At 58.1% G+C, this 22,066-nt stretch overlaps 6 protein-coding genes across 6 annotated transcripts; 3 read left to right on the top strand and 3 right to left on the bottom strand.

The window, feature by feature from the left end:
* Window positions 1-222: 222 nt before the first annotated feature.
* EX895_002550 (uncharacterized protein) lies at window positions 223-2,568 on the top strand (the record flags this gene model as incomplete). Its single annotated transcript, XM_029883148.1, has 1 exon — window positions 223-2,568. One exon carries the CDS (start codon window positions 223-225, stop codon window positions 2,566-2,568), a length of 2,346 nt encoding a protein of 781 aa, XP_029740546.1.
* Window positions 2,569-2,740: 172 nt separating this feature from the next.
* EX895_002549 (uncharacterized protein) lies at window positions 2,741-3,883 on the bottom strand (the record flags this gene model as incomplete). The annotated part of the gene is made up of 1 exon (XM_029883147.1): window positions 2,741-3,883. The coding sequence occupies one exon, from the start codon at window positions 3,881-3,883 to the stop codon at window positions 2,741-2,743; it is 1,143 nt and encodes a 380-aa protein (XP_029740545.1).
* A 481-nt stretch (window positions 3,884-4,364) lies between these two features.
* On the bottom strand, window positions 4,365-5,342 carry EX895_002548 (uncharacterized protein; the record flags this gene model as incomplete). Its single annotated transcript, XM_029883146.1, has 1 exon — window positions 4,365-5,342. One exon carries the CDS (start codon window positions 5,340-5,342, stop codon window positions 4,365-4,367), a length of 978 nt encoding a protein of 325 aa, XP_029740544.1.
* Window positions 5,343-6,398: 1,056 nt separating this feature from the next.
* Window positions 6,399-8,107, top strand: EX895_002547 (uncharacterized protein; the record flags this gene model as incomplete). The annotated part of the gene is made up of 3 exons (XM_029883145.1): window positions 6,399-7,043; window positions 7,139-7,911; window positions 8,017-8,107. The coding sequence occupies 3 exons, from the start codon at window positions 6,399-6,401 to the stop codon at window positions 8,105-8,107; spliced, it is 1,509 nt and encodes a 502-aa protein (XP_029740543.1).
* Window positions 8,108-13,795: 5,688 nt separating this feature from the next.
* Window positions 13,796-16,375, top strand: EX895_002546 (uncharacterized protein; the record flags this gene model as incomplete). Its single annotated transcript, XM_029883144.1, has 1 exon — window positions 13,796-16,375. The coding sequence occupies one exon, from the start codon at window positions 13,796-13,798 to the stop codon at window positions 16,373-16,375; it is 2,580 nt and encodes an 859-aa protein (XP_029740542.1).
* A 437-nt stretch (window positions 16,376-16,812) lies between these two features.
* Window positions 16,813-19,815, bottom strand: EX895_002545 (uncharacterized protein; the record flags this gene model as incomplete). The annotated part of the gene is made up of 1 exon (XM_029883143.1): window positions 16,813-19,815. The coding sequence occupies one exon, from the start codon at window positions 19,813-19,815 to the stop codon at window positions 16,813-16,815; it is 3,003 nt and encodes a 1,000-aa protein (XP_029740541.1).
* Window positions 19,816-22,066: the final 2,251 nt, after the last annotated feature.

The raw sequence follows: 22,066 nt of genomic DNA, 5'->3' as shown, positions 1-22,066 counted from the left end.
TCCTAAGCCAGGTGATTTTTTTTGCGCCAAGTCGAGGTCTTAACGAACTGCACACTGTATTTGCCCCGCGTCACGCGCGGCAAGAGCGCAAAGGGTCTTTCGGCTGTCGGTCAAGCTGAACCGGATCATCAAGAACCAATCCAAGAGCATCAGCGTCTGAACGGTCCTTCTTGCGTATCGACCACCATCATCCACGCACGCCCTGTGCCATTCATCGCCGCCATGGCGAACACAGCCAAAGTAGACAACGATGGTGCTGCGCTACCAGGGACCTCTAGTCACCCGCACGCAGACACCAACTCACTGCAACTGCCACCATCTCAATCATCACTCTCCGTACGGAGCGACTGTGATGACAGCAGCGCCGGATACATCACCGCCTCCTCCAGTCGCGTCTCCCACATTGATGCTGAACCGCTGACCGCGCTGCCTCGCATCAGCCTCGATACGGTGCGCTCGTCCACACCAGTCAAGAACCAGCATCCTTCCTTTGCACGGAGCCCCTCCTCCGACTCGATGACCACCACAGCGGGCCACAGCAGCAGCAACGACACGAGCTCAGCGAACCTCGCTTCTCTCAGCTCGGTCACCACGTTTGTGCCCAGCACACTTACCGATCTCGACACGTCGGACGAAGATGACGACGATGGCGCGCTTGGCGGTTCGGAGGCTGGGGCCGAGAGCGGAGATGGTACGGCAGAGTTCGTTCCGAACTACGACTTTGATCTTCGCGATCCACACGAGCGCACAATGAACGATTATGATGGCTATTTCGAGCAAGACGACCAAGGGGATGCGACGGAACAAGACCAGACGTTGACAGCCGGCGACGTGATCACCGTCAGCCATTCGCACTCCACCAGCATCAACACCTACAACGACTCGGCTTCCCATTCGCGCTCTGCATCCCAGCCCGGCACCACCATCTTCCCGCACGATTCCCCAAACCATCACTCATCGCACTTCCCCATAAGCCTCTCGTCCTCGTGGCCGTCGCTCGCGCTGCCTCCCTCGGCAGTCAAGCTGCATCGCAAGCGGCGCAGCATCCTCCTCCGCCTCCTCAAGACCTGGGAAGGTCGCGAGCAGGTTTTGCATCTCACCCACTCGCTCGTCCTCGTACTGTACTCATCGCTTGACCATCCGGTGCCGCAAACGTATCGGAGCGCCATCATGCGTCCCGCAGGAGCCGTGTTGGCTATGTCGTTCCCCAAGCCCGTCCGTGTGGCGCTGATGCAGCGCATCTACACGACGGCAGAAGGAATCGACAATTTCCGGCGAGTGATTCTCATCGCTCGCTGGGTGACGGCCGCTACCGAAGCGGTGATGGAGCATTGGCAGAATCGACAGGTTTCTAAGCGACGTGAGGTTGGCGAGGTTCAAAGCAGGCTTACAGGGGAGGAACCGGTTGAGAAGCGCGCGGATCATCTGGACGGTAGGGTGAACTGGTTGCAGCCGCCGAGTATCGCACCATTGGACGCTGTAAATGCGGACGAGGAGGAGCAGACGGGAGGAGAGCAGGGCTTCAGCAGGGCTCCTGCTTCAAAGTTGGGGAAAGCGACGGGACGCGGCGATGCGACGGGCGCTGTCGGGGCCGATGTTGCCGAGAATGTCGATGCCGGCTCCTCCAAGACGGGCTCCGACAAGCACACGGTCACATCCTCGACCACTGTCTCCCGCACCTTTGCCAAATTCTGGTCGAGCCTCACGCGGCTTACGCACCTCGAAGCAGCTGCCGAGTCGCTTGCCACCATCGGCGAAGCATGCGAGACAGCCGCAGTGCTTGCAGGCGGTGGCATGTTCTGGCGCGCCGTCGGAATCCAGCGACTCGGGCTGCCCTTCCTATCGTCCCGTCGACGAAAGGGCATCGAGCGGCTTGGCATTGTGCTTTCGCTCTGCTCGGTACTGCTCAGCCTGCTCGTCCTCCGCATCGAACGCAAAGCTTTACGGGCGCAATTGCGGTCGGCGCATCGAAGGATCATCCGTGCCAACGACAAGCTCGGCTGGGCCACCGAGCTGGCGGGCACGACGATCGAGCGCGACCAGGCGCTGTCGCACCGCAAGCGCGATCCCTCGGTGGGTCGCGCGAGGTCCCAGGCAAGACAGCCGCTCGAGATGCTCGGGCCCGACCTACAGGATGCGGCGAGAGAGCTGGATGACCAGGACCTCTCCGCGTCCGACTCCGCGTCCGATTCGGGTCTGTCTGACACTTGGACAGTTGTGCCCGACGCAGACGACACGTTTACCGCCCACTACCGCGCTGAGGTAGAGCGGCCGCGCCGACGCACACAGCAGCACAGCCACGGGCCGAAACCCATCGACGTGAGCTCGCTCATCCAGTCGACCGAACGCTCGCTGGTCCGCGCGGAATCCGACCTGCGCCGCACGCGCCGCAGCATCAAACTCAACTTTTGGGAAAAGGTCGCCAACCTCTCGGAGTCCGTCTTCCTCTCCTACGAGGCCGCCGCCCCGCACATGGACAAGGACGCCACCGAGGGCTGGACCGGCTTGCTGGCGAGCGCCATCCGCCTCACTTCGCTGTGGAGGCAGATCAGCTGGGGGTGGATTTGAGAGATGTCAATGGAATTTCCTGGCAGATCGGTATATGTTACACGTGTGTGTGTGTGTATAGCGTGTTCTAGAGTGAGTGAGTGGGTGGAGGCTGGTCGGTGCGATTCCGCAAGAATGTATGCAGAAGTGTAGAGGTGGTGTCAAGACAGATTGGGAGAGAGGGGCACGGCAGCTAGTTGCCCTTGGGCAGAGCCAGCCAAGCCAACAATCCCACCAGCAAGCCCGAGACCTTCTCCTGGGGCGTGTGGAAGTACACGGCTGTGTTCAACAACATCCAGCTCCACAAGCCTACCAATCCCACACTCGCTCCCACCGCAGCATACGCCGAGCCGGTCCACCTCGTCCTGCCTACACCCCCGCGCTTCACGCCCCCCAACAGCCCTCCGATCGCACTTCGACCCAGCAGCACCGACAGGTACGGTGCAACGTCCTCGAGCAACAGCAGCGACGAGAGCACCATGATAAACGTATGTCCCGAAATGTCGTGGCCGCCCTTCCAGATTGCGCGGATGCTCTTGGACGCTGCAGAGCTTGTGGCGAACAGGGCGGGGTGGCTGGAGGTGGAGAGAGGCGTGCGTGTGCGGCAGTAGAGATCCTCGACAGGCGACTGGTCCGGGTTGGTGCTCGGCACGCACACGGCACCGGTAGCGGTGAGGATGCGCTCGGAGAGAGGAGGGCCGAAGAACCAATTGGCAAAGAGCAGCCAGAGTGCGGTTGCGATGAGGTAGCGCAGCACCGAGATCGAGACGGGGCTCGTGATGGTCGCTTGAGCGGGTGGATCGACGACAGTGTCTTCGTCCTTCTTGTGATCGACGCGGCTTCCCACTACAGCGGATGTACGGGGCTTGACTGAGGCTGTCGTTGTTGTCGTGGCCGTGGTGGACGAAGAAGGAGCGAGCCTGAGGAAGAAGAGCTGAAGGAACCAAGCAATCGTCGTCCAGAGCCAAGCCTTTTTCACGAAAATCTGGTTGACAATGTTTTTGCGATTGGCCCAGTAGTTGAGCGCATGGTGTGGCGGCAGGAGGATCGTCGGTGGGATGGGTCCGAGGTTGGTCATGCCCTCTACACCGTTCTGAATCGGCGCCGGTGCCACGGCCGCTCCTGGAAGCGTGGCTGGAAACTGCGAATTTGCAGAGCCAGCAACGCCGGACGAGATGCGAACGTTATCGAGATGTGTGCCGTAGACCACGCTGTATACGGTCCCGAGCACAACGATCGAGGTGAAATACAAAGCAAGAGCGAGATGATGAGGCTGCAATCCCAAAGGCAGTTTGGACTGCCGCCGTTGTTGACGTGTTGTGGATGGAGAACTCATGGTCGCGAATGGGGGATCCAAACGAGTGTAGTTCTGATGATGTAGGAGGCAATGCGGAATGGTCTTGATGGTGATGGTGGTGGTGATGAGAAAGCGACACCGACGAGTTGCTCACCGCAAATCCATCCAAGGTGCGTGGATGCGCAGCATGACCGACACGCATCAACATCGCCGCCGCCGCCGTCATGTGGAGGTTTGGCTGCGAGAGACCAAAAAGATTCTTGAGGCTTTTTTACTGTATTTAGGTGCTCGCCGGCTGCCACGTTGTGCGAGGGGAAAGGTCATCGTGATGTTTGCTCATCCTCAAACTGCAACTTGGACAGTCAGGACAGCCAGGGCAGTCAACAGTAGATTGGGTGCGTAGGTATGGTACAAACGACGTTCAAAGAGAAAAGAGAAACAATGCGAGTACATTACAAAGCGAGAGACAGAGATGCGGAAGAGGAACACGAAAGGCGGACAGCGGTGTCGGAAGCTGGGATCACTGCTGCTGCTGCTGCTGCTTCTTCAAAGCAGGATCGGTGATGGCCAGCACACGAACCTCGATAGACCAACGAGGTTCGGCATCCTTCGGAGCGGTAGGATCTTCGAAAGCCGTGTGCGGTGTCCTCGTCTCGGTCTCCGAGTCGTAGCACTTGAGCAGAATCGCCTCGTCGGTGCCCAGCCCACTCTTGTAGTACCATCGGTGCTCCGGATTGGCGTAGATCGAGAGCGTCTGACCGGTCCAGGTGGGATAGCGCAGTTCGGAAACGATCCAGTCCTTGGGCTTGCCGTTCTCTCCTCGGGAGACAGTTCGGCTGTCAGCGACCGCCAGAGGCCAGTCATACACCTTTCCCCTCAAAGGTCGCCAGAGGTTGATGAGCTGCGCATGAAGTTCGCCGCGCAGCACCCGGTCAAGCGTCTCTTGGCCCAGATGCTTGCGCACACGGTTCTCGCCCGCCCATCGACTCTGGTCCGAGTGCGCTACAGCTACGGGCTTGCGCGTCTCGGATGTCTCGGGCAGATCCTCCTCCTCCTTGGGACGACGCTTCCTCACCGTGTGGTCAAAGACAAAGGTGGACGTGACGCCAAGCTTGTCCTTGAACAGCTGGTCCACATCGGCGTAGTAAGCCGACTCGATCCACTTTTCGTCTTCCCATTTCTGTTCAGCCCACGCCTTTTCGGTCTCTGCCAGACCGAATCCGGGCACAATCTCGAAGCCGGCCTCGCGTGTGTTGAGACCAGCGCGCTCTCGGTCAGCGGGCGTGGTGCCGTTGAGGTCGGTGATTTCGACGGTGCGCGCGTCGTAGACGTGGTTGTTGGTCCTGCCATCCTCGGGCTTGTAGAGCGACGTGAACGGCTTCTCGACGGTGCGCGACATGTAATTGATCGTCGCCGACACCTTGCGCGTGCCAGGAATCTGGAGCGTGATGGGGGTATCCGAGGTCTGCACCTCCGTTGTGGTTGTAGTAGTCGACATGGCGGAGTATCTTGCTGTTCGCAGTGGTATGGCTGAGGTGAGAATGAGCCTGACTCAGATGTAAAGTGACGGAGATGGAGTCCAATCGTGATGGATTCGGACTCTCTTTATAGGTCTGTGTGGCCGTGCTGCTTGCTGGGTCCTGATGCTGTTGCGCGCGCAAACCTCGTTGCAACCTCCACCTGAAGCCAGTCAGTCGGCTGTAAGAGGCTCCAGCCTACGAAGTGCGTGTGTCGAGTGTCACACCCAAGGAAGGCGGTGGATGCGCCGCGTCGTCGGGCGCACACGCACGCACGCTCATCGGTTGACAAGCGGGGCGAGAGCGGATCACGGCATCGGCAACCAAACTTACGACGCCGCTGTTGCTCAGCCGGCAATAGAGCTTATCGTTTCGCTTCCGTTTTGCGTCGGGCCCATGACAGCGGTGTGGGGTAACAAGAAAGTCGATTGCGCCATCCGCGAAAATGCAAAAAAGCAGGCCCCGATCCACGAACACATACACGCGAGGGTGCCGCCTTTGAAGTAATCTCCGCAGGCGCATCAAAGCGAGCAGAGATGACAAATTCGCGAGCTGTACCCTGAGCCGCCCTAAGACCGAGCCCGATTCCAAAAAAGTCCTGAGTAGAAGCCGTTGGAAGCAAGAAGCAGCTTTTTCCTTTGACTTCACCGCTGACTATTTACATTGCCGGCTAGGCAGACTTTCCAAGGATGCCCGATGATGCAGTAGTCTTCTCTCTCCCGGCTCTCTTTTCTCCGAAAACCCACATGGTCGGAGTCCTGTTCCCGATCCTTCTTTGCCGCAACATGTTTCCGGTAGAGCGTGACGACGACGACGAACGAGACGACGGTGAGGTGCTACAATCGGGCGAGATGATCTGCAATTTCGAACCCTGAGATCGGGCACATTATTTTCTGCCTCCACAACTTTTCCCGCACAGACGCTTCTCGCGTCTCGACTTGGACTTCGGCTTCTCTTCGTTTTGGTCTTCAACGTTGTGCATACGGTACAACACCCGGTCTCGACTGTCAACAGCCAAAGAGAGGCTCACGACGGGGATGCAGCGTAACACTGGCCTGCGAGACCCTTTCGCCACCGACGACGACCCGTCCACCTCCGCACCCGGCCGACCCCCGCAGCGCATCCACAGCCAGGCTCTAGCACCATCGCTTCGGAGCGTCGATAGCCCCTTCCAAGCACGACCTACCCAGCCTGTGCCAGCGCTCGGAGCACCCCGCTCATCGGCGCTGAGCACCGCATCATCAAACTCTCAAGCGAGCACAAGCACAAGCACAAGCCCAGCTCCTCCTCCTCGCCTTCTAGGTCTTTCTCTCGGCTTGCCTCGCAGTCGTGCCGCACTAAAAGGCGGACAGTCCAACGATCCTGCCGCTGTAGCCAGTGCAGTAAGGCAAGCGGATGACGCGGTGCGCAACACCGACTCGGATGCACTTCTCTCCAGACTCTCGGCTCTCAAACTTGGCTACTTGGCTCCTGAGCCCTTCACGCAGGAATTCTCCACCTCGTCACCTTCCACACACCGCCACGACGCTTCCACTCGAAGATCCCCGCTCATCAACATTGGCACCTATCTGCGATGCTCTACCATCGATGCCCAAGTCGAAGCTTTTCTCAGGCAGGGAGACGGCCAAAAGCAGATCATCTCAATCGGCGCTGGAAGCGATAGTCGGTACTGGCGGTTCATGGTGAGTATTCCCGTTCTTGAGCTAAGGGGAGTTTGAGCTTTTCGTAGAGACAAAGCAATTGCTGACCTATTGCGAGACCGCGTCTTAAAACACAGTCGGATGCAGACCTTTCGCAACGTCTACATCACTATGTCGAGATCGACTTTGCAGAGAACACAAACCAGAAGCTGTCGCGCATCTTGAGGAGCGCCATTTTGCGTTCGTATTTGGATCCAGCCTCGAGCATCCATGGCGTTCCCCTCAACCAGCTCAGTCAGCAGAGCCAAACTGCTGCCTCACAGCAACAGTCTCCATCTGATACCGGGAGATCCGACGTGGTTCGCTCTTCCAAATACACGCTGCTCGCTGCAGACGTGCGCAGTCTGCATCCCGACACGCCTGCAGCCCAACGTATCGACCTCGAACAGCTTCTCGGCCCTGATGCGACCGGCTTGAATCCAGAGCTTCCCACACTCGTGCTGTTCGAATGTGTGCTCGCCTACATCTCACCGGACAAAGCAGACTGGCTCCTTGCGCTGCTCGGTCAGAGGTTTGCACGCATCCAAGCGCTGAGCTACGATATCGCGCTCGCTGGAGATTCGGAGCACTCTCCGCCGACGGCCATTCCGACGGTCAGCAGCTCGGGCGATGCGCAAGCTGCCAGCACGCCATCCCGCTTTGGCAAGATGATGCTGCAAAACCTCGAGATGCGCAAGCTCTCACTGCCCGGTGCAAAGGCGTATCCGACCATCCAAGCGCAAAGTCAACGCTTTGTGCGAGCCTGGTCGTCTGATCCACGGGACGATGCTGACCGACAGAGATCTGTGCTGACCGCAGGCAGGAGCCTCTTCTCGATCTGGTCGACTCTGGACGCCGAGCAGAAATCCAGGTACGAGTTCTTTCCTCCTTGTTTCTCCGACTCATCGACAAACCATTGTGATCTATCGACTGACTCGGGCTTTGCATTCTCCCCATTGTTGTTGGATGGTAACAGACTTTCAAGGTTGGAGGGTCTCGACGAGGTCGAGGAGATCGATATGCTGCTCCGACACTACTGTATCGTCGAGGCGCGTCGAACCGCGTAGATCCCTCACGAGACGCCGGCACCTCGAGATTGGGCGCCGCACGCCTGCCCACTGTATTTAGCAGCCGCTGCACGCTCATGAGTTGGCCGGAACGATCGGAATAGGATCATGCTCGAAAGTGCATACCGATGCGTGCACACATTAGCCTGTGGTCGAGCAGATCGAGTGTGAGGTTGGATTCGCTCGACAAACAATGCACACGATGTGACGTACAGCAGTCAAAGGGTAGGATCGGAGCCAAGGACGCAAACGGGGGGCTCTTGGCGCTATTGTTTTCTGACTTGTGCTGGGTTCTTGGGTGCTCTGATAGGGTACTAGGTTGGCCGATGCATGAGCTGACTCTCCTGCGCTCTAGCCTCTGCGTCATTCCGATGCCGACATGCACCCAATCGAAATTGCCGAGAGCGACAGAGAGAGAGAGAGGGAGGGGAGAGGGAGAGGGAGAGAGGGAGAGGGAGAGAGAGAGAGAGAGAGAGAGAGAGAGAGAGAGAGAGAGAGATTGTGTGTTTTCCTGCGACGTATCTTAGCTTAAAAACGTGTCGCTCTGCGGCATTTGTTCCAGCTCGTCGGGAACCGTTTCTAGCCGAAACATCACCCAAGAATTTGGGACTAAGCCGGTCGTTCCTCGTCATTTCCGGCTGCATATGCTGCCCACACACGCGCACATACACACACACCCGCGCGCGCGCTCTCTCTCTCTCTCTCTCCCCTCCTCCCTCTCAACCTGCATTGACAAGCAAGGCGCAGGAGGCCGAACTCTTGGCTGTCCGCTAAGCGAACGCCGTATCTATTTTCCCGCTGCAAGTCAGGACCGCGCCGCTTGCTGCACGATGGAGTGAGCGGCGGGAAGCTGGCATGAATCGGACATAGCCGAGGGAGTGGAGAGAGAGAGAGAGATAGGGAGGGAGAAAGAGGGGCGCCTTCGAAAGCCGAGGTTGTTCGAGTGAGAGGAAGGTGTCCTAGTGACACAACAAAGTTTCATGCGTACCGCCACTGCGGAGGATTGCCTCGTCCTCGCACCGCACTTTGTCTGCCCACGGTACAGTACTCGTGAGCCACTTTTACTCGTTTCCGTTTGGATCAGGATTGCCGACTGCAGACGCAGGTATTTGAAAATGCAACAACAACAACTCAGCCTGCCCTGCCCTGCCTTACCTTGCCGTGTTCAGCACGTCCGGAAGCCGATCTGAGTTGCAACTCAACGAGTGAGATCTCGGCGGCCGCTCGACGTCGGACTGGAATTGCGAAACGACTCCAAATTGAGCTGAACTTAGTTGGTGCTTTTGGGCGAAGCTCTCGTCGGCATTCTCGACCTTGTCTTAGGTCTTAGGAACGACGGTAGACAGCTCCTTGCAGACCGAGCCTTTTGACGTTAGGCTACCTCGCTTGGGTGACACGACAATGGCAGCGAGGCCTCTCTGTGGTCGCCCGAGTCTTGGACTTGCCCGCGGTCGCGTGCCGAGAGGAAATTTTTGATGCATAGGGACAGTCTTGCCGCGGCACACCGGATTTCATGCGAGAAAACGGGTCTCTTTTTTCCTTTTTCTTTTTTGGTACAGTAATGTACAGTACTGTAGCAGCGGGCCATCGATGCTACGGCCTACCAACAGACGCTTGCTCGGTTACTTGAGACATTTGCGAGTTCAGTAGATGTTCGCTACCAGTAGCAGCAGGCGATGCATTACGGTCACGTTCTACGGGCCAGCCACAGCGTTCGGACGGCTCTGTCGAACGGGAACACCTTGTCCGATGCCGTCTCAGAACTCAAGCAGGAACACGGCGTTGACTATGGCTGGGTGCAGCGGGGTGAGCTCGATTCAAATGTTGGGGATTTTCCTTTCTTTCTTTCTCTTTCTTCTCTTTCTTTCTCTCTGTCTCTTAGGGTTTCTTCTTCAAAACACGATCTGGTGATGCTCGCTTTGACAAGGAGCATGGCGGAGTTTCAGGTGTACGGGCAAGAATGGCTATCTGATCCATAAGCTTTGACCGGACGGCGTCGTCCCACCGGCGTCCAGGAACGGGATCGGCTAGCTGGCAAGAGAGTGTGAGGGTGGGAGAGCGAGCGAGAGCGAGAGCTTGGGGGTGCATTCCGCTTGGTTAGGCGAGGTGTACCGACTCTGTGCGGCCAGCTGATGCGTGTCGGCTTTTGAATCTCTCAAAGCTCTCATGCGCGGTTGCTTCTTGTTGATCCTCGTTTAATTCTTTATCTCCCTTGCCATGCTCCCTTTGATGCCAGCAACGCGGGCGGCATGGACTGGCTTATGCGAGATGGACAATAGCAACATTTGATGCGAGATTCCGACCGCATGGGAAAACGGGGCGAACCCGAGCCGTTGCTGCCATTGTTGATTGTCTTTGTGTCTTGCTCGGAACGGCCGCAGTTCACGATCGCATGGCGCAGACACTTAGAATCGCTGCCCAACGATTGTCCAGGTCTTTCGTTGGTATTGTTCTAGGATTTTCATGCAGCGGCACCACGGCCGCAGCACGACGTGTCATCATTCAAGCTCTATGCTAGCCTAGGCTAGGTAAGCAACTCGATGCATCTCTTGTAGCTCCGACCAGGTAAAGTCAAAGCGGGGGGTGCGGCAATCTCGACAACCAGGTGCGGCACGTGAGCCGCCTGGCACACCATCTCAGCAAGCTAAAACTCTCGCGCCAATGGAAGTTACCCCTAGTTTGGCGCCCTGTTCAGCTGTCGCCTTGCATGCCTTGCACGCCCGCGCTGCTGCATTTGATGGTTAAGGGCTTTGGTTCCAAGTCCGACACACACACATGTTTCGGCTGCCCGACTCTGGCCACAAGACATGACGAGTGCTGTCCCAGACCCCGCTATTTATCTCGGATCCGCAGAGCACGTTGGCCATTACCCACACTCTCCTGCTGCCGAGGCCGACTCTGCCTATCTCTTTCTTTCTGTTCGTTGAGGTCGGTGATGATACGCAGGAGACCTGGCCTTCGCCCCGTCCAAATTGGATCGCCTTGTCTGGCTGCTGCTTTGTGAGTTCGATGGTCTGAGTCGTCGGATGAGCAAGTCCCGGATTCGAAGGCGGAGTTTCGAACAGCAAAAACTCGGGCACTTGACCGTCGCTCTCCTGCCCACACTTCCGCGTTTGACTTGGTCTGACTTGCTTCGATCTTGGTGTTTCGGGTACAGTAGGCTTTAGGTGCAGTTGCATGTGCATGCCGCATGTGCGTGCTACCACTGGCCCAGGCGGACAGACAGACGGTCAGAACAAGACACATTTGCCGAAGCGATCCCATCTCGGCTTGCGCGAGGTGTACTACAGTCAAAGAAGCGCGCCTTTTCCTTTTTGGATTGTGGTCTTGGAATTCGGTCGCAGTTTTCAGTTGCAGCGTCTTCTTTTCATGCGCGTGTGTACCCTGGCTGGTTCAGTGCCGCACCACAGAGCTTGCTAAAAAACGCAACGGGAAGAATGTGGGTCCGCTGTTCCGCTACGGCCAGTGAGTTGTCCCGCACCGTCACCATCTATTATCGGCAGGAAGCCGTCGCTTGCTCAATGTAATGCAACAGTCGATGCGGATCCTGTGCTGCTACGCTGTGCTTCCTCTTCTCTTCGCCGCCGACTGCTCTCACCGTCTCGTTTCCGATGGAAAGACACGGATGCCTTGGCCTTTTCTATTTTTTATTGTATTTTTCTCTTCCGTTTTTGTCCAAATTCTGTACTGTATGATTTTTTTCCCCTTTCCTTTGTTCCAATTTTCAGGTTTTTTCCCCCTCTCCATCCCCAGAAAATCGCAAGAGCCTATGCAAGTCCAAGCCTCACCTTGATATGCCGCGCTGTCGACCGAGAAATTCTTTCTTTCGGCATTCTCTCGGCATTCTCTACTTTTTCTGCCTTCCCTGCCTTTCCTGCATTGCAGTAGAGTACAATTTCTCATTGGTGCTTTTCGCTTTTCGCTTTTCGCTTTTGCATCGGCTCGGCTCGGTGCTGTGCTCGCCGACACCGACAATATGCAGGTCTGCCAAGCGGCTTCGATCGCGGCTTCGATCTGGCTTCGCTATCCAGGCAACGCTGTACCCGACCTCGTGCGGCTGTCGACAGCACGCATCCTCAAGATTTCACATCGTTCGTTTTTGGTATCGGTGGGATGCTCGGCTTAGCTTCGTCTGGTGGAAGACCAAAAAACAACAACAACCTCGGATTGGTCCCCGCTTCTGTCTCGCTTGTCCCTTCTCATGCGTCCGTCCCCCCTGAGGCCAGACCGCGTTCGGTCTTTTGTCCGGCCAGAAACCCCCTCAGAGCACAAATACAGGAGAGCGACCTTGCAGCTGGCCTCGTCCATTTCGATCGTCGGTCGGGCGGTCGCTATCTTGTGCGTTGCAAGCGTTGGAAGAAGGGAGGCGGGTCGTCAAGTCTTCGGCAATCCTTTTTCATTTACGTGTTATCCGTCTTGCCTCGCTCTTGCGTGACTCTTTCTTCATCTCTCTCTTCCGGTCGGAGCTGTTCCGTGTTTGCATTCGGGCACCAAGCGGGATTCATGTGCACCGAGCTAATGCAGGACCCAAATTGGCTCGCTGCTGTGGCTCTTTTCGATCCGTTGCTCCTCCCTCCGTCCAAGCGTCGGTTCTTGCTTGTCGTGCTCTATCTCGCTAACAATTCCGGCTCGGCTCTTCTCTGCACTAGCTGCAAACAACACCTTGCTCAACGGAGATCCGGATTCGGGGCTCTGTATGTCTGACGCTGCAACCAGCCGCTCTCGGTTTGTTCGCTGATGCCTGCCACGCCGCCCGCCTTTCTCTGCTCTGCTGCCCTAGTTTGTCTTCACACCCAGGTCTTGTCCCGTGCCCGAACTTGATCCTGGATCGACAGTCGTGGCCTTGCTTGAATTTGCGAGACCGCATCGGTCTTTGATTCGGCTGTCATCTTTCTTTCCGTTGGTCGCTCTCGGCCCCCTCCGACCACCTCTGCTCCCATCGTGGACAGTCGAAGGGCTCCAGTGCCGGCTAGTTGACAGCTGCTCGCTCTTCTGGTGTTGTCGCTCCTTCACCTTCTGGTTCGCTCGCTCGCTCTCGACCTGGCCGGCCCTGCGCTCTCTAGCTTCGGTTTGCTCGACTGTCCTGCTGTCCTACTTGCATCCCAAAAAAGCCGACTTTTCTCTTCGACATCGCCGTCTTCATCACCACCATCCTTCCTTTTCGCTCAAAGCGCTCTGATCTCGAGCATTCGTTCGACAAGACGAGCGCTTCTCGCTGCCGTTGTCCTTGCAAAGTGTTCTCAAACCGCCACTGTCCTTCCTTCGACTAACGGCTCGACATTGCTCAGCAGTCAAGCTTTGCCGACTTCCTCCGAGTCCAGCTTGTTGTCTTTGCATCCGTGACTGCATCCAGCAATCACCATTCCATAGAGTCACACACTTGATACCGTCACATCACTTGGAACGTCACAGCAGATCTCCGAGCAAACGCTGTTTGATCGTTCGTGGCTCAACCAGCCGACCGACGTAACGTACCTACCAACTGGCTCGCGGCAACAACATCCTCTCGTCTCTTGTTTCTTGTCGCATTGTCAGCCATTCATCACAGCCAGCGCCCTTGGCCGCCGGGTACGCAGTCGAGAGCGCATCAGCAACTTGTTTGAGCTGGCTAGGCCCACAGAAGACGGAAGAGTCGACGGTCGACTCTGACGCCCCTTTCGAGCAGACTGCTTGCCACTTGGTCCAACCATGCAACCGCACAGACCCGCGTACGATCCATATGCGGATAAAGCTGCAGCGGCGGGACAGCGCCACATCGAGATGAGGGACGCATACTCCGGCTCCTCCGACCCTCGATTCGCCCGAATGCAGGCATCGGGTCTGCCGCAGGGTCACATGGAAGCTGGCTTGGATCCTCAGCGTTTCCACCCAAAGTCACCGCTCCGATCGCCGCCATCCTCGATGCACGATGCGGCTCTGCCTAGACAAACTCAGCAACACGATTATCCCTCAAGGCCGCCGCCTGCCGTGAGGAGCTACTCCGAACGCGCGCAGTCGGACCGTCACTTTGACGAGTATCACTCTCAGCGCCTTCGAGTGCCCTACTCGGAGCAGCAACAACAGCAACAACAACAACAGCAGCAGCAGCAGCCTTCCCGCTCGCCTCGCTATCCTGCTGCACCTCTTCACGCTCATGGTCCTCCATACGATCCAGCCTCAGACGCTCGCCATGAACAGCAGCAGTATCACGACTATGCTTATGCGCGCCAGCCCGAAGCCAACCACTACCACGAGCAGCCGCCGTATCCTCAACACTCTGGCTATCCTTCTCGAGAGTATCGCCGCGATGACATGACCAGGCAAGCCCAGATGCGTCCCAACCTTGCATCGACTCAGCACATGTCGCCTTCGAACGACTTTGCGCATCGCGCTCCCTATCCCAACGAGCCAACTTATCGCTCAGCCTATGCGCCGCCCATGTCTATGCCTGGCGTGCATGCTGGCCACCGCATGACGGATCTTCATCACGACAGCGTCGGACCTTCGCACCCTTCCACTTCCTCCGAGTCGTCCAACCACGCGGCAACATCCAGATCGATGCCTGCCTCGCGCAAGAGAAAGAAGCAGTTCAAGTACATGCTCGAACGGGACGGCGAGGATGCTGCCAAGCCCAATGGCATGGATGCCAACGAGGACCGAAACGACGATGCAGAGCATCACGACCGTCTCAAGGTAGTCCAGGGAGCAGACGGTGCAACTCACCGTAAGGAAAGCAGGAAAAAGGTCAAGAAGGCCTGCGTCTTCTGCAAGCGTAGCCACATGCCTTGCGAAGAGGCGAGGCCGTGCAAGCGCTGCGTCAAGCGTGGCATCTCGCACCTTTGCAGAGACGCCGAGCCAGTGGGCTCGGCTGGAGCCGCGTCTGCTTCCAACAGCACCTCGAAAGGCGGCAAATTCGGCGAAGCTCGCAACCAGGCCCGAGCAAGGCGTCGCAAGCAGGGGGAGAACCGCTCGCCCAACGATCAGCGCGTCGCCGAGAGCGAATCCGAATCCGAGCCGGAGAGTCCGGCGTCCTCGGTAGCTTCGTCGTTGCTCCCTCACCGTCCTGGTACGGTCTCGGAGGCAAGCTTGCAGGCCGCGCGTCAACGTCGCTACGACATGAGCGTCATTAATGTCATGCCTGGTGCTGCCGCGCCTGATCCGGACACGCGACCTGCGATGCCCGTCTCGATGCTGCTGAGTAACGAGAGGCTGCAGCTCGCGCGCCGTCCCACCGAGCGTCGATCCTGGCCGCGCGTTTCCGAAAAGGAGCAGGAGGAAGCGTGGAACCGATCGATGGATGCGCACATGCAGCACAAGATGAAGCAGATGCTGGAAGCGGGTCCTGCTGCTGGCGACCTGAGCGACATTTTCGGCGAGATGCCCACTTCGTTGCTCATGACGCCTGCCATGGCCAACCTGCCGGAAGGGCAGTCGATCCTGCGCCCGGCATCGACGGAACCGCTCAATAGCCCAGAGGGACGAGACGAGCGTGACACGGCTCTGAAACGCTCCGCGTCGGCATCGTTGTCGACAGACGGGTATGAGGTGGACCAAGCCGGGTTCAAGCTGCCCTCGCGACCCAAGCATTTGTTGCAGGAGGAGCTGGCGACCACGTCGGATCTGAGCGGCGGACCGCGCACGTACTCGTACACGTACGGCTATGCCAAGTTGGCGCGCTGGATGCACACGCGCTATTCGCGCGAGAGCTGCGAACAGGTGGATCGCAGCCTCTCGGCGATCCGGCCCAAACTCATGGCCTTGTCTCGAAGCTTGCCCGAAGAAGAACTGATCGGTGTCGAGGACAGCTTCTACCAGCTGCTTGAGCACTATCGGACAAACGTGCTCGAGACGATCCCCGTCGCCATGGTCGTCACGCGTCGCACTGGCGAGATCTACGCCGCCAACTCACACGCGTGCAAACTGCTCCAGCTGCCCATGCACATTTTCGAGGGCGGACAGATCTGCCATTACCAGCTGGTCACCGAGAGGGACTGCGTCCAGATGTGGGGCAAGTACGCGCGCGAGGCGACGGGCGAGCTGGACGTGCCCCCGACCCAGAAGGCTCTGCTCGAGATTGATCGCAGCCTGTTGCTTTTTGATAAGCCTGGCTTCCATCCGCGGACGGGCGAGCTGTTGGGCGATGGATCCGGGCTGTGCGAGGACGGCAGTCCGGTCAGGTTGACCAAGCGCGTCATTGTAACGTTTGATGCCAAGGTCAGCAAGCATGGATTGCCGTTTATGGTGACGGGGGTCATTGTACCCATTCCGGAGGACGAGGGGGAGGGGTAAAGCTGCCTCGGTGGATCTGGAGCTGCAGCCGCGCGAGGCTGTACCCTGGCTTCTGAGACAACATGGTGCACTGGTGGCCAGCGCGGGCCGTCTGCACGGTTTCTCGGTTTCTCGGTTTCTCAGTTTAGATTTTTGGTTTTGTTATATGGTCTCTCTAATCTGTGTATCTTTCTTTACGTTATGGGTGCTTGCGCGGGAGGTGGCAGCAGGCTGTGGGATGTCTTGCGCTCTTTCAGTATCGGTAATCGGGTCATGGTAATACAAGTCTTCTAATTCACCACATTCTAACACACATGCCTGCGGTGGGGCTGGAAGGGGAGGACGCGAGAAGATGGTTGCAATGCGATGAGATCATGATGCGTAAACTGAAGAGAGACGTTTTCTACAAATTGCAACTTGCGAAGGATGGCGTGAACTGGAAGAGAAAGGGTTATGGTCTAGGAGGCGGGTGTGAACTGCAGCGGAGCACTGGCGAGCGTTCTGAGCGTGTCGACGATGGGGGGGATGGCGGCGAAGATGAGCAGGATTGCGCCAAACAGCACGAATGAGAGCGAGGCGATGGCCATGGAGCGGGGCTTCGAGATGAGGCTCGATGCGCCGATGGCGCCGGCGGTGCTGCCCATAGCGATGCCGATGGTGAGGTAGTCCTGCCCGCGTGTGTTCGTCTGGTGCTTGTCAGCATTGCTGCCGGAAGAGGAGGAGGAGGAGGAGGGCGGGCCGTCCTGGTCCGGGTTTAAGCCAAACAGGCGGAAGAAGGGGTCTTTGAAGATCGAGATCAAAATGCCCGTGATGACGACGAGGACGACCGTGAGGCTTTCGTCGGCGCCGATGGTGAGCGAGAGTTCGATCGCGAGCGGGGTTGACATGAACCTGCTCGCGAATGCCAAGGCTCTCTCGGGCGCGATGCCGATACTGCTTGCAACTGTGGGCCAGACGAACAGACTCAGCATACTGCACGGCAGGAGCACGACGAGCATGTCGACCAGGTGCACCCACAGATCCCACCTGTACCGGTACATGGGGATCGCCAGCGACACAATGCCCGCATCCAGCGTCGAGAACAGCACATCGCCCGCGCCGATCACAGGCCCTGTGTACCCCTGCAGCGACCACAGGACTGTGTACTTGGCATCGACCGAGTAGGATGCTAGAGTGCGCTTCAGCGACCATCCGCGCATCGCGCCGAGTGCCCAGAGCAGCAGCACGGTGGCCACAGACGTGGTGAGGATCGGATGCGCATACCGCCGGATCCTGGCGGGGACCAGCGTAATGCTCGCGAGGAACGTCACCAGATTCACGCCGAGGAAGAGCGGCAGCGAGATGTCGAGCAGGAAAAACACGGGGATGCCCACCACAAGCGTGAGGCCCAAGACGAGCCACGGGATGCTGTTCCACAGCGTTTCCACTAGGCGGTCGACGGCGTCCATCTCGGGCTCCTCCTCCTCCTCCTCCTTTGGTGACCCCACATCTGTGGTGGTGATCTGAGCGGGTAAGTCAGCGTCGACACCCTTGCTGGTCGACGACGGCTTCTCCGCACTACCGGCAAGCTCGGGTGAAGCCGGTCCTGCTTCAATGTCGTCATCAATCATGATAGCCTTGGTGAGCTTCGAGTCGTGCGCTTCGTCGTGACTCGACCGCGTTGGTGTTGTCGGAACCAGCGTCGGCATGACCAGCGTCTCGAGCCCCTCGTCACTTCGTGGATCCACACTCTCCGCTTTGGACCGGCGGCGATCGAGCAGATCCTGTCTCGCCCGGAAGATATACTCGTCAAACGTCGGCGACACCCCGTCGTCCTCCACTGCACCATTTCGGTCTTCAAAACGACCACCGGCCTGAGACTCTGAGGCAGCGGACGCGCTCTGCGGACGGCGCGCCTGTAGTGCTAGGTTCTTCAGCCCGCTGCCGGGGCCCACCACTGCAGCGCCGAACATGCCTTTGGTGGCCACCTTGCCACGCGTACCGCCGCCGGACTGAGGACGCACGGATGCGCGCGATGGCGAAACCGCGGCGCGCCCCACCCACGAGCGCGCCAACGAACGGCTGCGACCAAGCACGGGGCGGTCCTCCTGCACGCCGCCTCTCCCCCGTGCGGCGAAATACCCTGCGCTGTTCTGCTGCTGGTGTAGACGGTGGTTGTGGTGCAGCACCGAGGCCGGGCGCGGGGAGTTGGGCGCCGAGGGGAAGAGCGGGTAATGATGATGGTGCTCCGGAAGCCGAGTGTGCGAAGTGGCGTAGGGGTCGCCCTGTTGACGGGCGGTTTCGAGCTGCACGTGCTCGAGCTGGCGCTGTGCATCCTGTCGTTCGATCCGCAGCTGCCCGTGCAGCGATCCTGCGGCGGTTGCTGATTCGCGCGTGTTGAGCGTAAGCGGGGCAGTGGCGATGGCGGTCATCCCGGACAAGCCCGTGGCAATACTGCCGAGCTTTTCGCCCCCGACGATGTGTGCTCCCTTCTCACTGTCCTTGGCGCTGGTTGAAGGCTGGACAGCGTTGATGTTGGACATGACCGCCACCAGGGTTGCCACACTGGCACGGCGTGTTTCATCCGCGCGTCTGGTTTTGGCTTCCCGCTTATCCTTCCTGGAACGACGACGTTGCCTAACAGCACCAACGGTCCAGCGGATCGCCTTGTGCAGCAACACGGGGAAGATGAGCGCCAGCAGCTGCGAGGCAGCAAACCAGCCCGTGATCAGGCCGATCTCCCTACCGTTAATAACCTCGCGCGCCGGAATAAGGATGAAGCTCGGCGTGAACATGACCGACATGTAACGCAGACAAAAGTCACACGGTGCCTCGAGCACCACAAGCAGGGGCTGCAGCAGCAGCTTCCCGTCCTTGCCCATCCCGCGACGCGCGGCGAACTCGCGCACAGGTTTGGTCGTCGACACGTAGTCGAGCGAGAGAAGCATGATAAAGAGCAGCAGCATGGCGAGCACGGGGCTGGGGAATCGGAAAGGCGCGCGGTCCATCGCCTGCTTGATGAGCCATGTGAGGAAAAGCAGTGACGTGATGCCAAGCGGCACGTGGATCCAGTTGGTGAAGAGGGCTCGACGACGCTGTGGGTCAGTGAACATGAGTCGGATGGCGAGGAAGACGTGCGAGATGGAGCGGATGCGCTCGACATACGGCCTGTCTAGCACGCAGGCTTCACAGGCTTCGTCACTGCTGCTACGGCGGCTTGTTGCGGTCGAAGCACTTGTGCGTCTTGCTTCGTGTGCGCATTGCGCAGTAGCGTGAGCTCGAGGACTCGTCATTGTTCCAGACGTGGACCGCGACGAGGTCGCCGTCGCCGTCGTCGCTGCTGATACTGGTGGCGGTGGCGTCGAAGACGTTGAAGCCTCACCCAGCATGTCGGTCGAGGCAGAGGTGACGACAAGGACAGGCGCTGCGTTGGACGGGTTAGCTGAACCCTTCCCTGATTCATGCGTTTTTGGTGAGCGCATGATACGATGGTGAAGAGGCTTGCACAGCGTATACGAGATCTACTCGAAGCTTTGTTGTGGGATGGTGGTGGTAAAGGGTTGATCCGTATGCTGCTTGTCAGTCGATCCGGTCAACTGAAAGCCAAGGAGATTGGGTGATAAGGATCAGAAAGGCAGGCAAGGGAGGGAACAATTCTACGAGCCTGCGGGTCGGGACTCGAAAAGACGGAGACGGGGGCAGTCAGCTGGTCAACGAGACATATATACCGATGACTTTGCGCAACATAAGTGCAGCAGCAGAGAGCAAGCACAGACTGGCATGACAGCGCATCACAGACAGACAACGGTCAAGGCTTAGAACCGGTGCCTCGCAAGCCGTGCAGTCCACGGAGGTGCTGTGTGTGGGATAGAGCGTCTCCGAGAAACACACACACACACATATGCACACACAGAGCTGATGAAGACGAGGCGAACAAAGCGGCGGCGAGGCAGCGAGGCAGCGCAGACCGCCAAATGAGATGGCACTCATCAAGAGCTAAAAAGCAGTGCAGAACAAAGCAGAGAATTGAGGAATGCTTGGGAGCGTGGTAGGTAGAGGTTGGCAAACGCCGTCCGTCAAGGCGGATGCTGTGTGCAGCTGCTTGCCTGCGGTACACTGTAAGAGCCGTTGACGCATAATGGCATGTCAAAATGCGCGCACTTCTTGGCACCATCGAAACTCGTTTTGGTGGCACCGCTGCATGGAAGCAAGGCGAGACAACCAGCTGGCCTTCCCCCACCCACCCATTGTTTGATGATAGCTGTGATAAAACAATGCACACAGACATACCACCCGCACGCACGCACCCACTCTTGCTGTGAAAGAACGACGCCGTGGGGGTTTGGCTTGGCTTGGCTTGCATCTCGGGCAAAACAAAGTAGTAGATAGAGACGCTTTCTCGAAAAAAGAAGCCTGGCGACTAGCTTCCCACGCGAGGCTGTAGGTCTGGACTAGCGTGTTATGCAACGCACAACTCGGCTCTCATGTGATAGCCAATGGACCAGTGTGGATTGCATAAGGTGCCAAGAGGTGCTAGTGGGTGGGGCAAAAAACGTGCTTGAGATTGTCGGGAGCACGAGTTTGCCAAGACCTCTTTTTTGCTTGGCTCGGCTATCGTCAACGACGGAGAATATTCTGACAGCCAGAGACAAGCACGGACGACACAGCCTCTCGTTCAGATAAGAAAGAGCTTGTTGATTGATAACAAGACAGCAGCAACCTCGCACTGCCAGGGATGGGAATGCCAAGAAATCACTTGGTACCCACCATCGTCACTCCCGGAACGCTGCCACCAAACGCCGACGATCAGCTGGCAAGTCCATTTTTGAGAGCCAAGTCTCGACCTTGGCAAGCTCGACCTTCGTTGCTTCTTTGGCATATCGCATGATCACCATACGCCGCCCGCACGCCCGCACGCCCGCGTTGCTCTACTTTTCAGCTGTCAACATCACCCTAATGCCGCCGCTGTTTGGTGCCGCCGCCGGTGATTTCCACGCACGCTTCTGTCCATCAGCGTCCGCAGCCCGTCGTCTTCCATTGGTCGCACATTGAAATTGGCAAGGACAGCAATGCTTTGTCCATCATACCACTCCTCGTTCGGTCACACCCATCGACGGCGAACCGGTCACAGCTTCTGCCAAGCACTAGGTGTTCCACGAGTACGACGTACCCACCCACAGGAATGTGCCAAGACCGTGCCGTCGTCTGAGTATTCACGTCTGGTGGGCATCACCTTCCACCCCTTCCCCCACTTCGAGAGATGTTGCTGCCTGGTGTGGGGTGAAACCTGACCGCATCAAACGCAAACGCGACGGCAACGGAGAATATTCATTCACCTGGGCTGACTTTGTCTGTCTCTTGCACATCGGTCAATTTGCGAAAGAATCTCTCTGACGCTTGCCAAGCAAAGCACCCCAACTAAGCGCGCTTGTCTTGGACTGGAATGTGGGCGGGCAGCGCCATCTCGATCCCACATCGCCTAAAAATAGGCTTCCCGCATGCTCTCTGGAAGGAGTCCGAACCCACGCTGCTTCTGTTCTGCAGAAACGTGGCTGGCTGGTCCCCGGTGCGTGCCCCCCATCCTCTCTCGGTGCAGGCTCGGCTTCGCGAAATTGCCTGCCAAGATAGACACTAACCATCTCGCCTCTTGAACCCCGACCCACTCGCCTATGCTGGGCTTTCCCCTTCTCGGCAACAGCTGAGCTTTGAATGGCATGATTCCGACCTTCTCGC

The sequence above is a fragment of the Sporisorium graminicola genome, chromosome SGRAM_15 (assembly GCF_005498985.1).
Source record: "Sporisorium graminicola strain CBS 10092 chromosome SGRAM_15, whole genome shotgun sequence".
NCBI lineage: Eukaryota > Fungi > Basidiomycota > Ustilaginomycetes > Ustilaginales > Ustilaginaceae > Sporisorium > Sporisorium graminicola.
The sequence above is the reverse complement of the archived record's forward strand: the minus strand, read 5'-3'. Positions and strand labels throughout refer to the sequence as shown.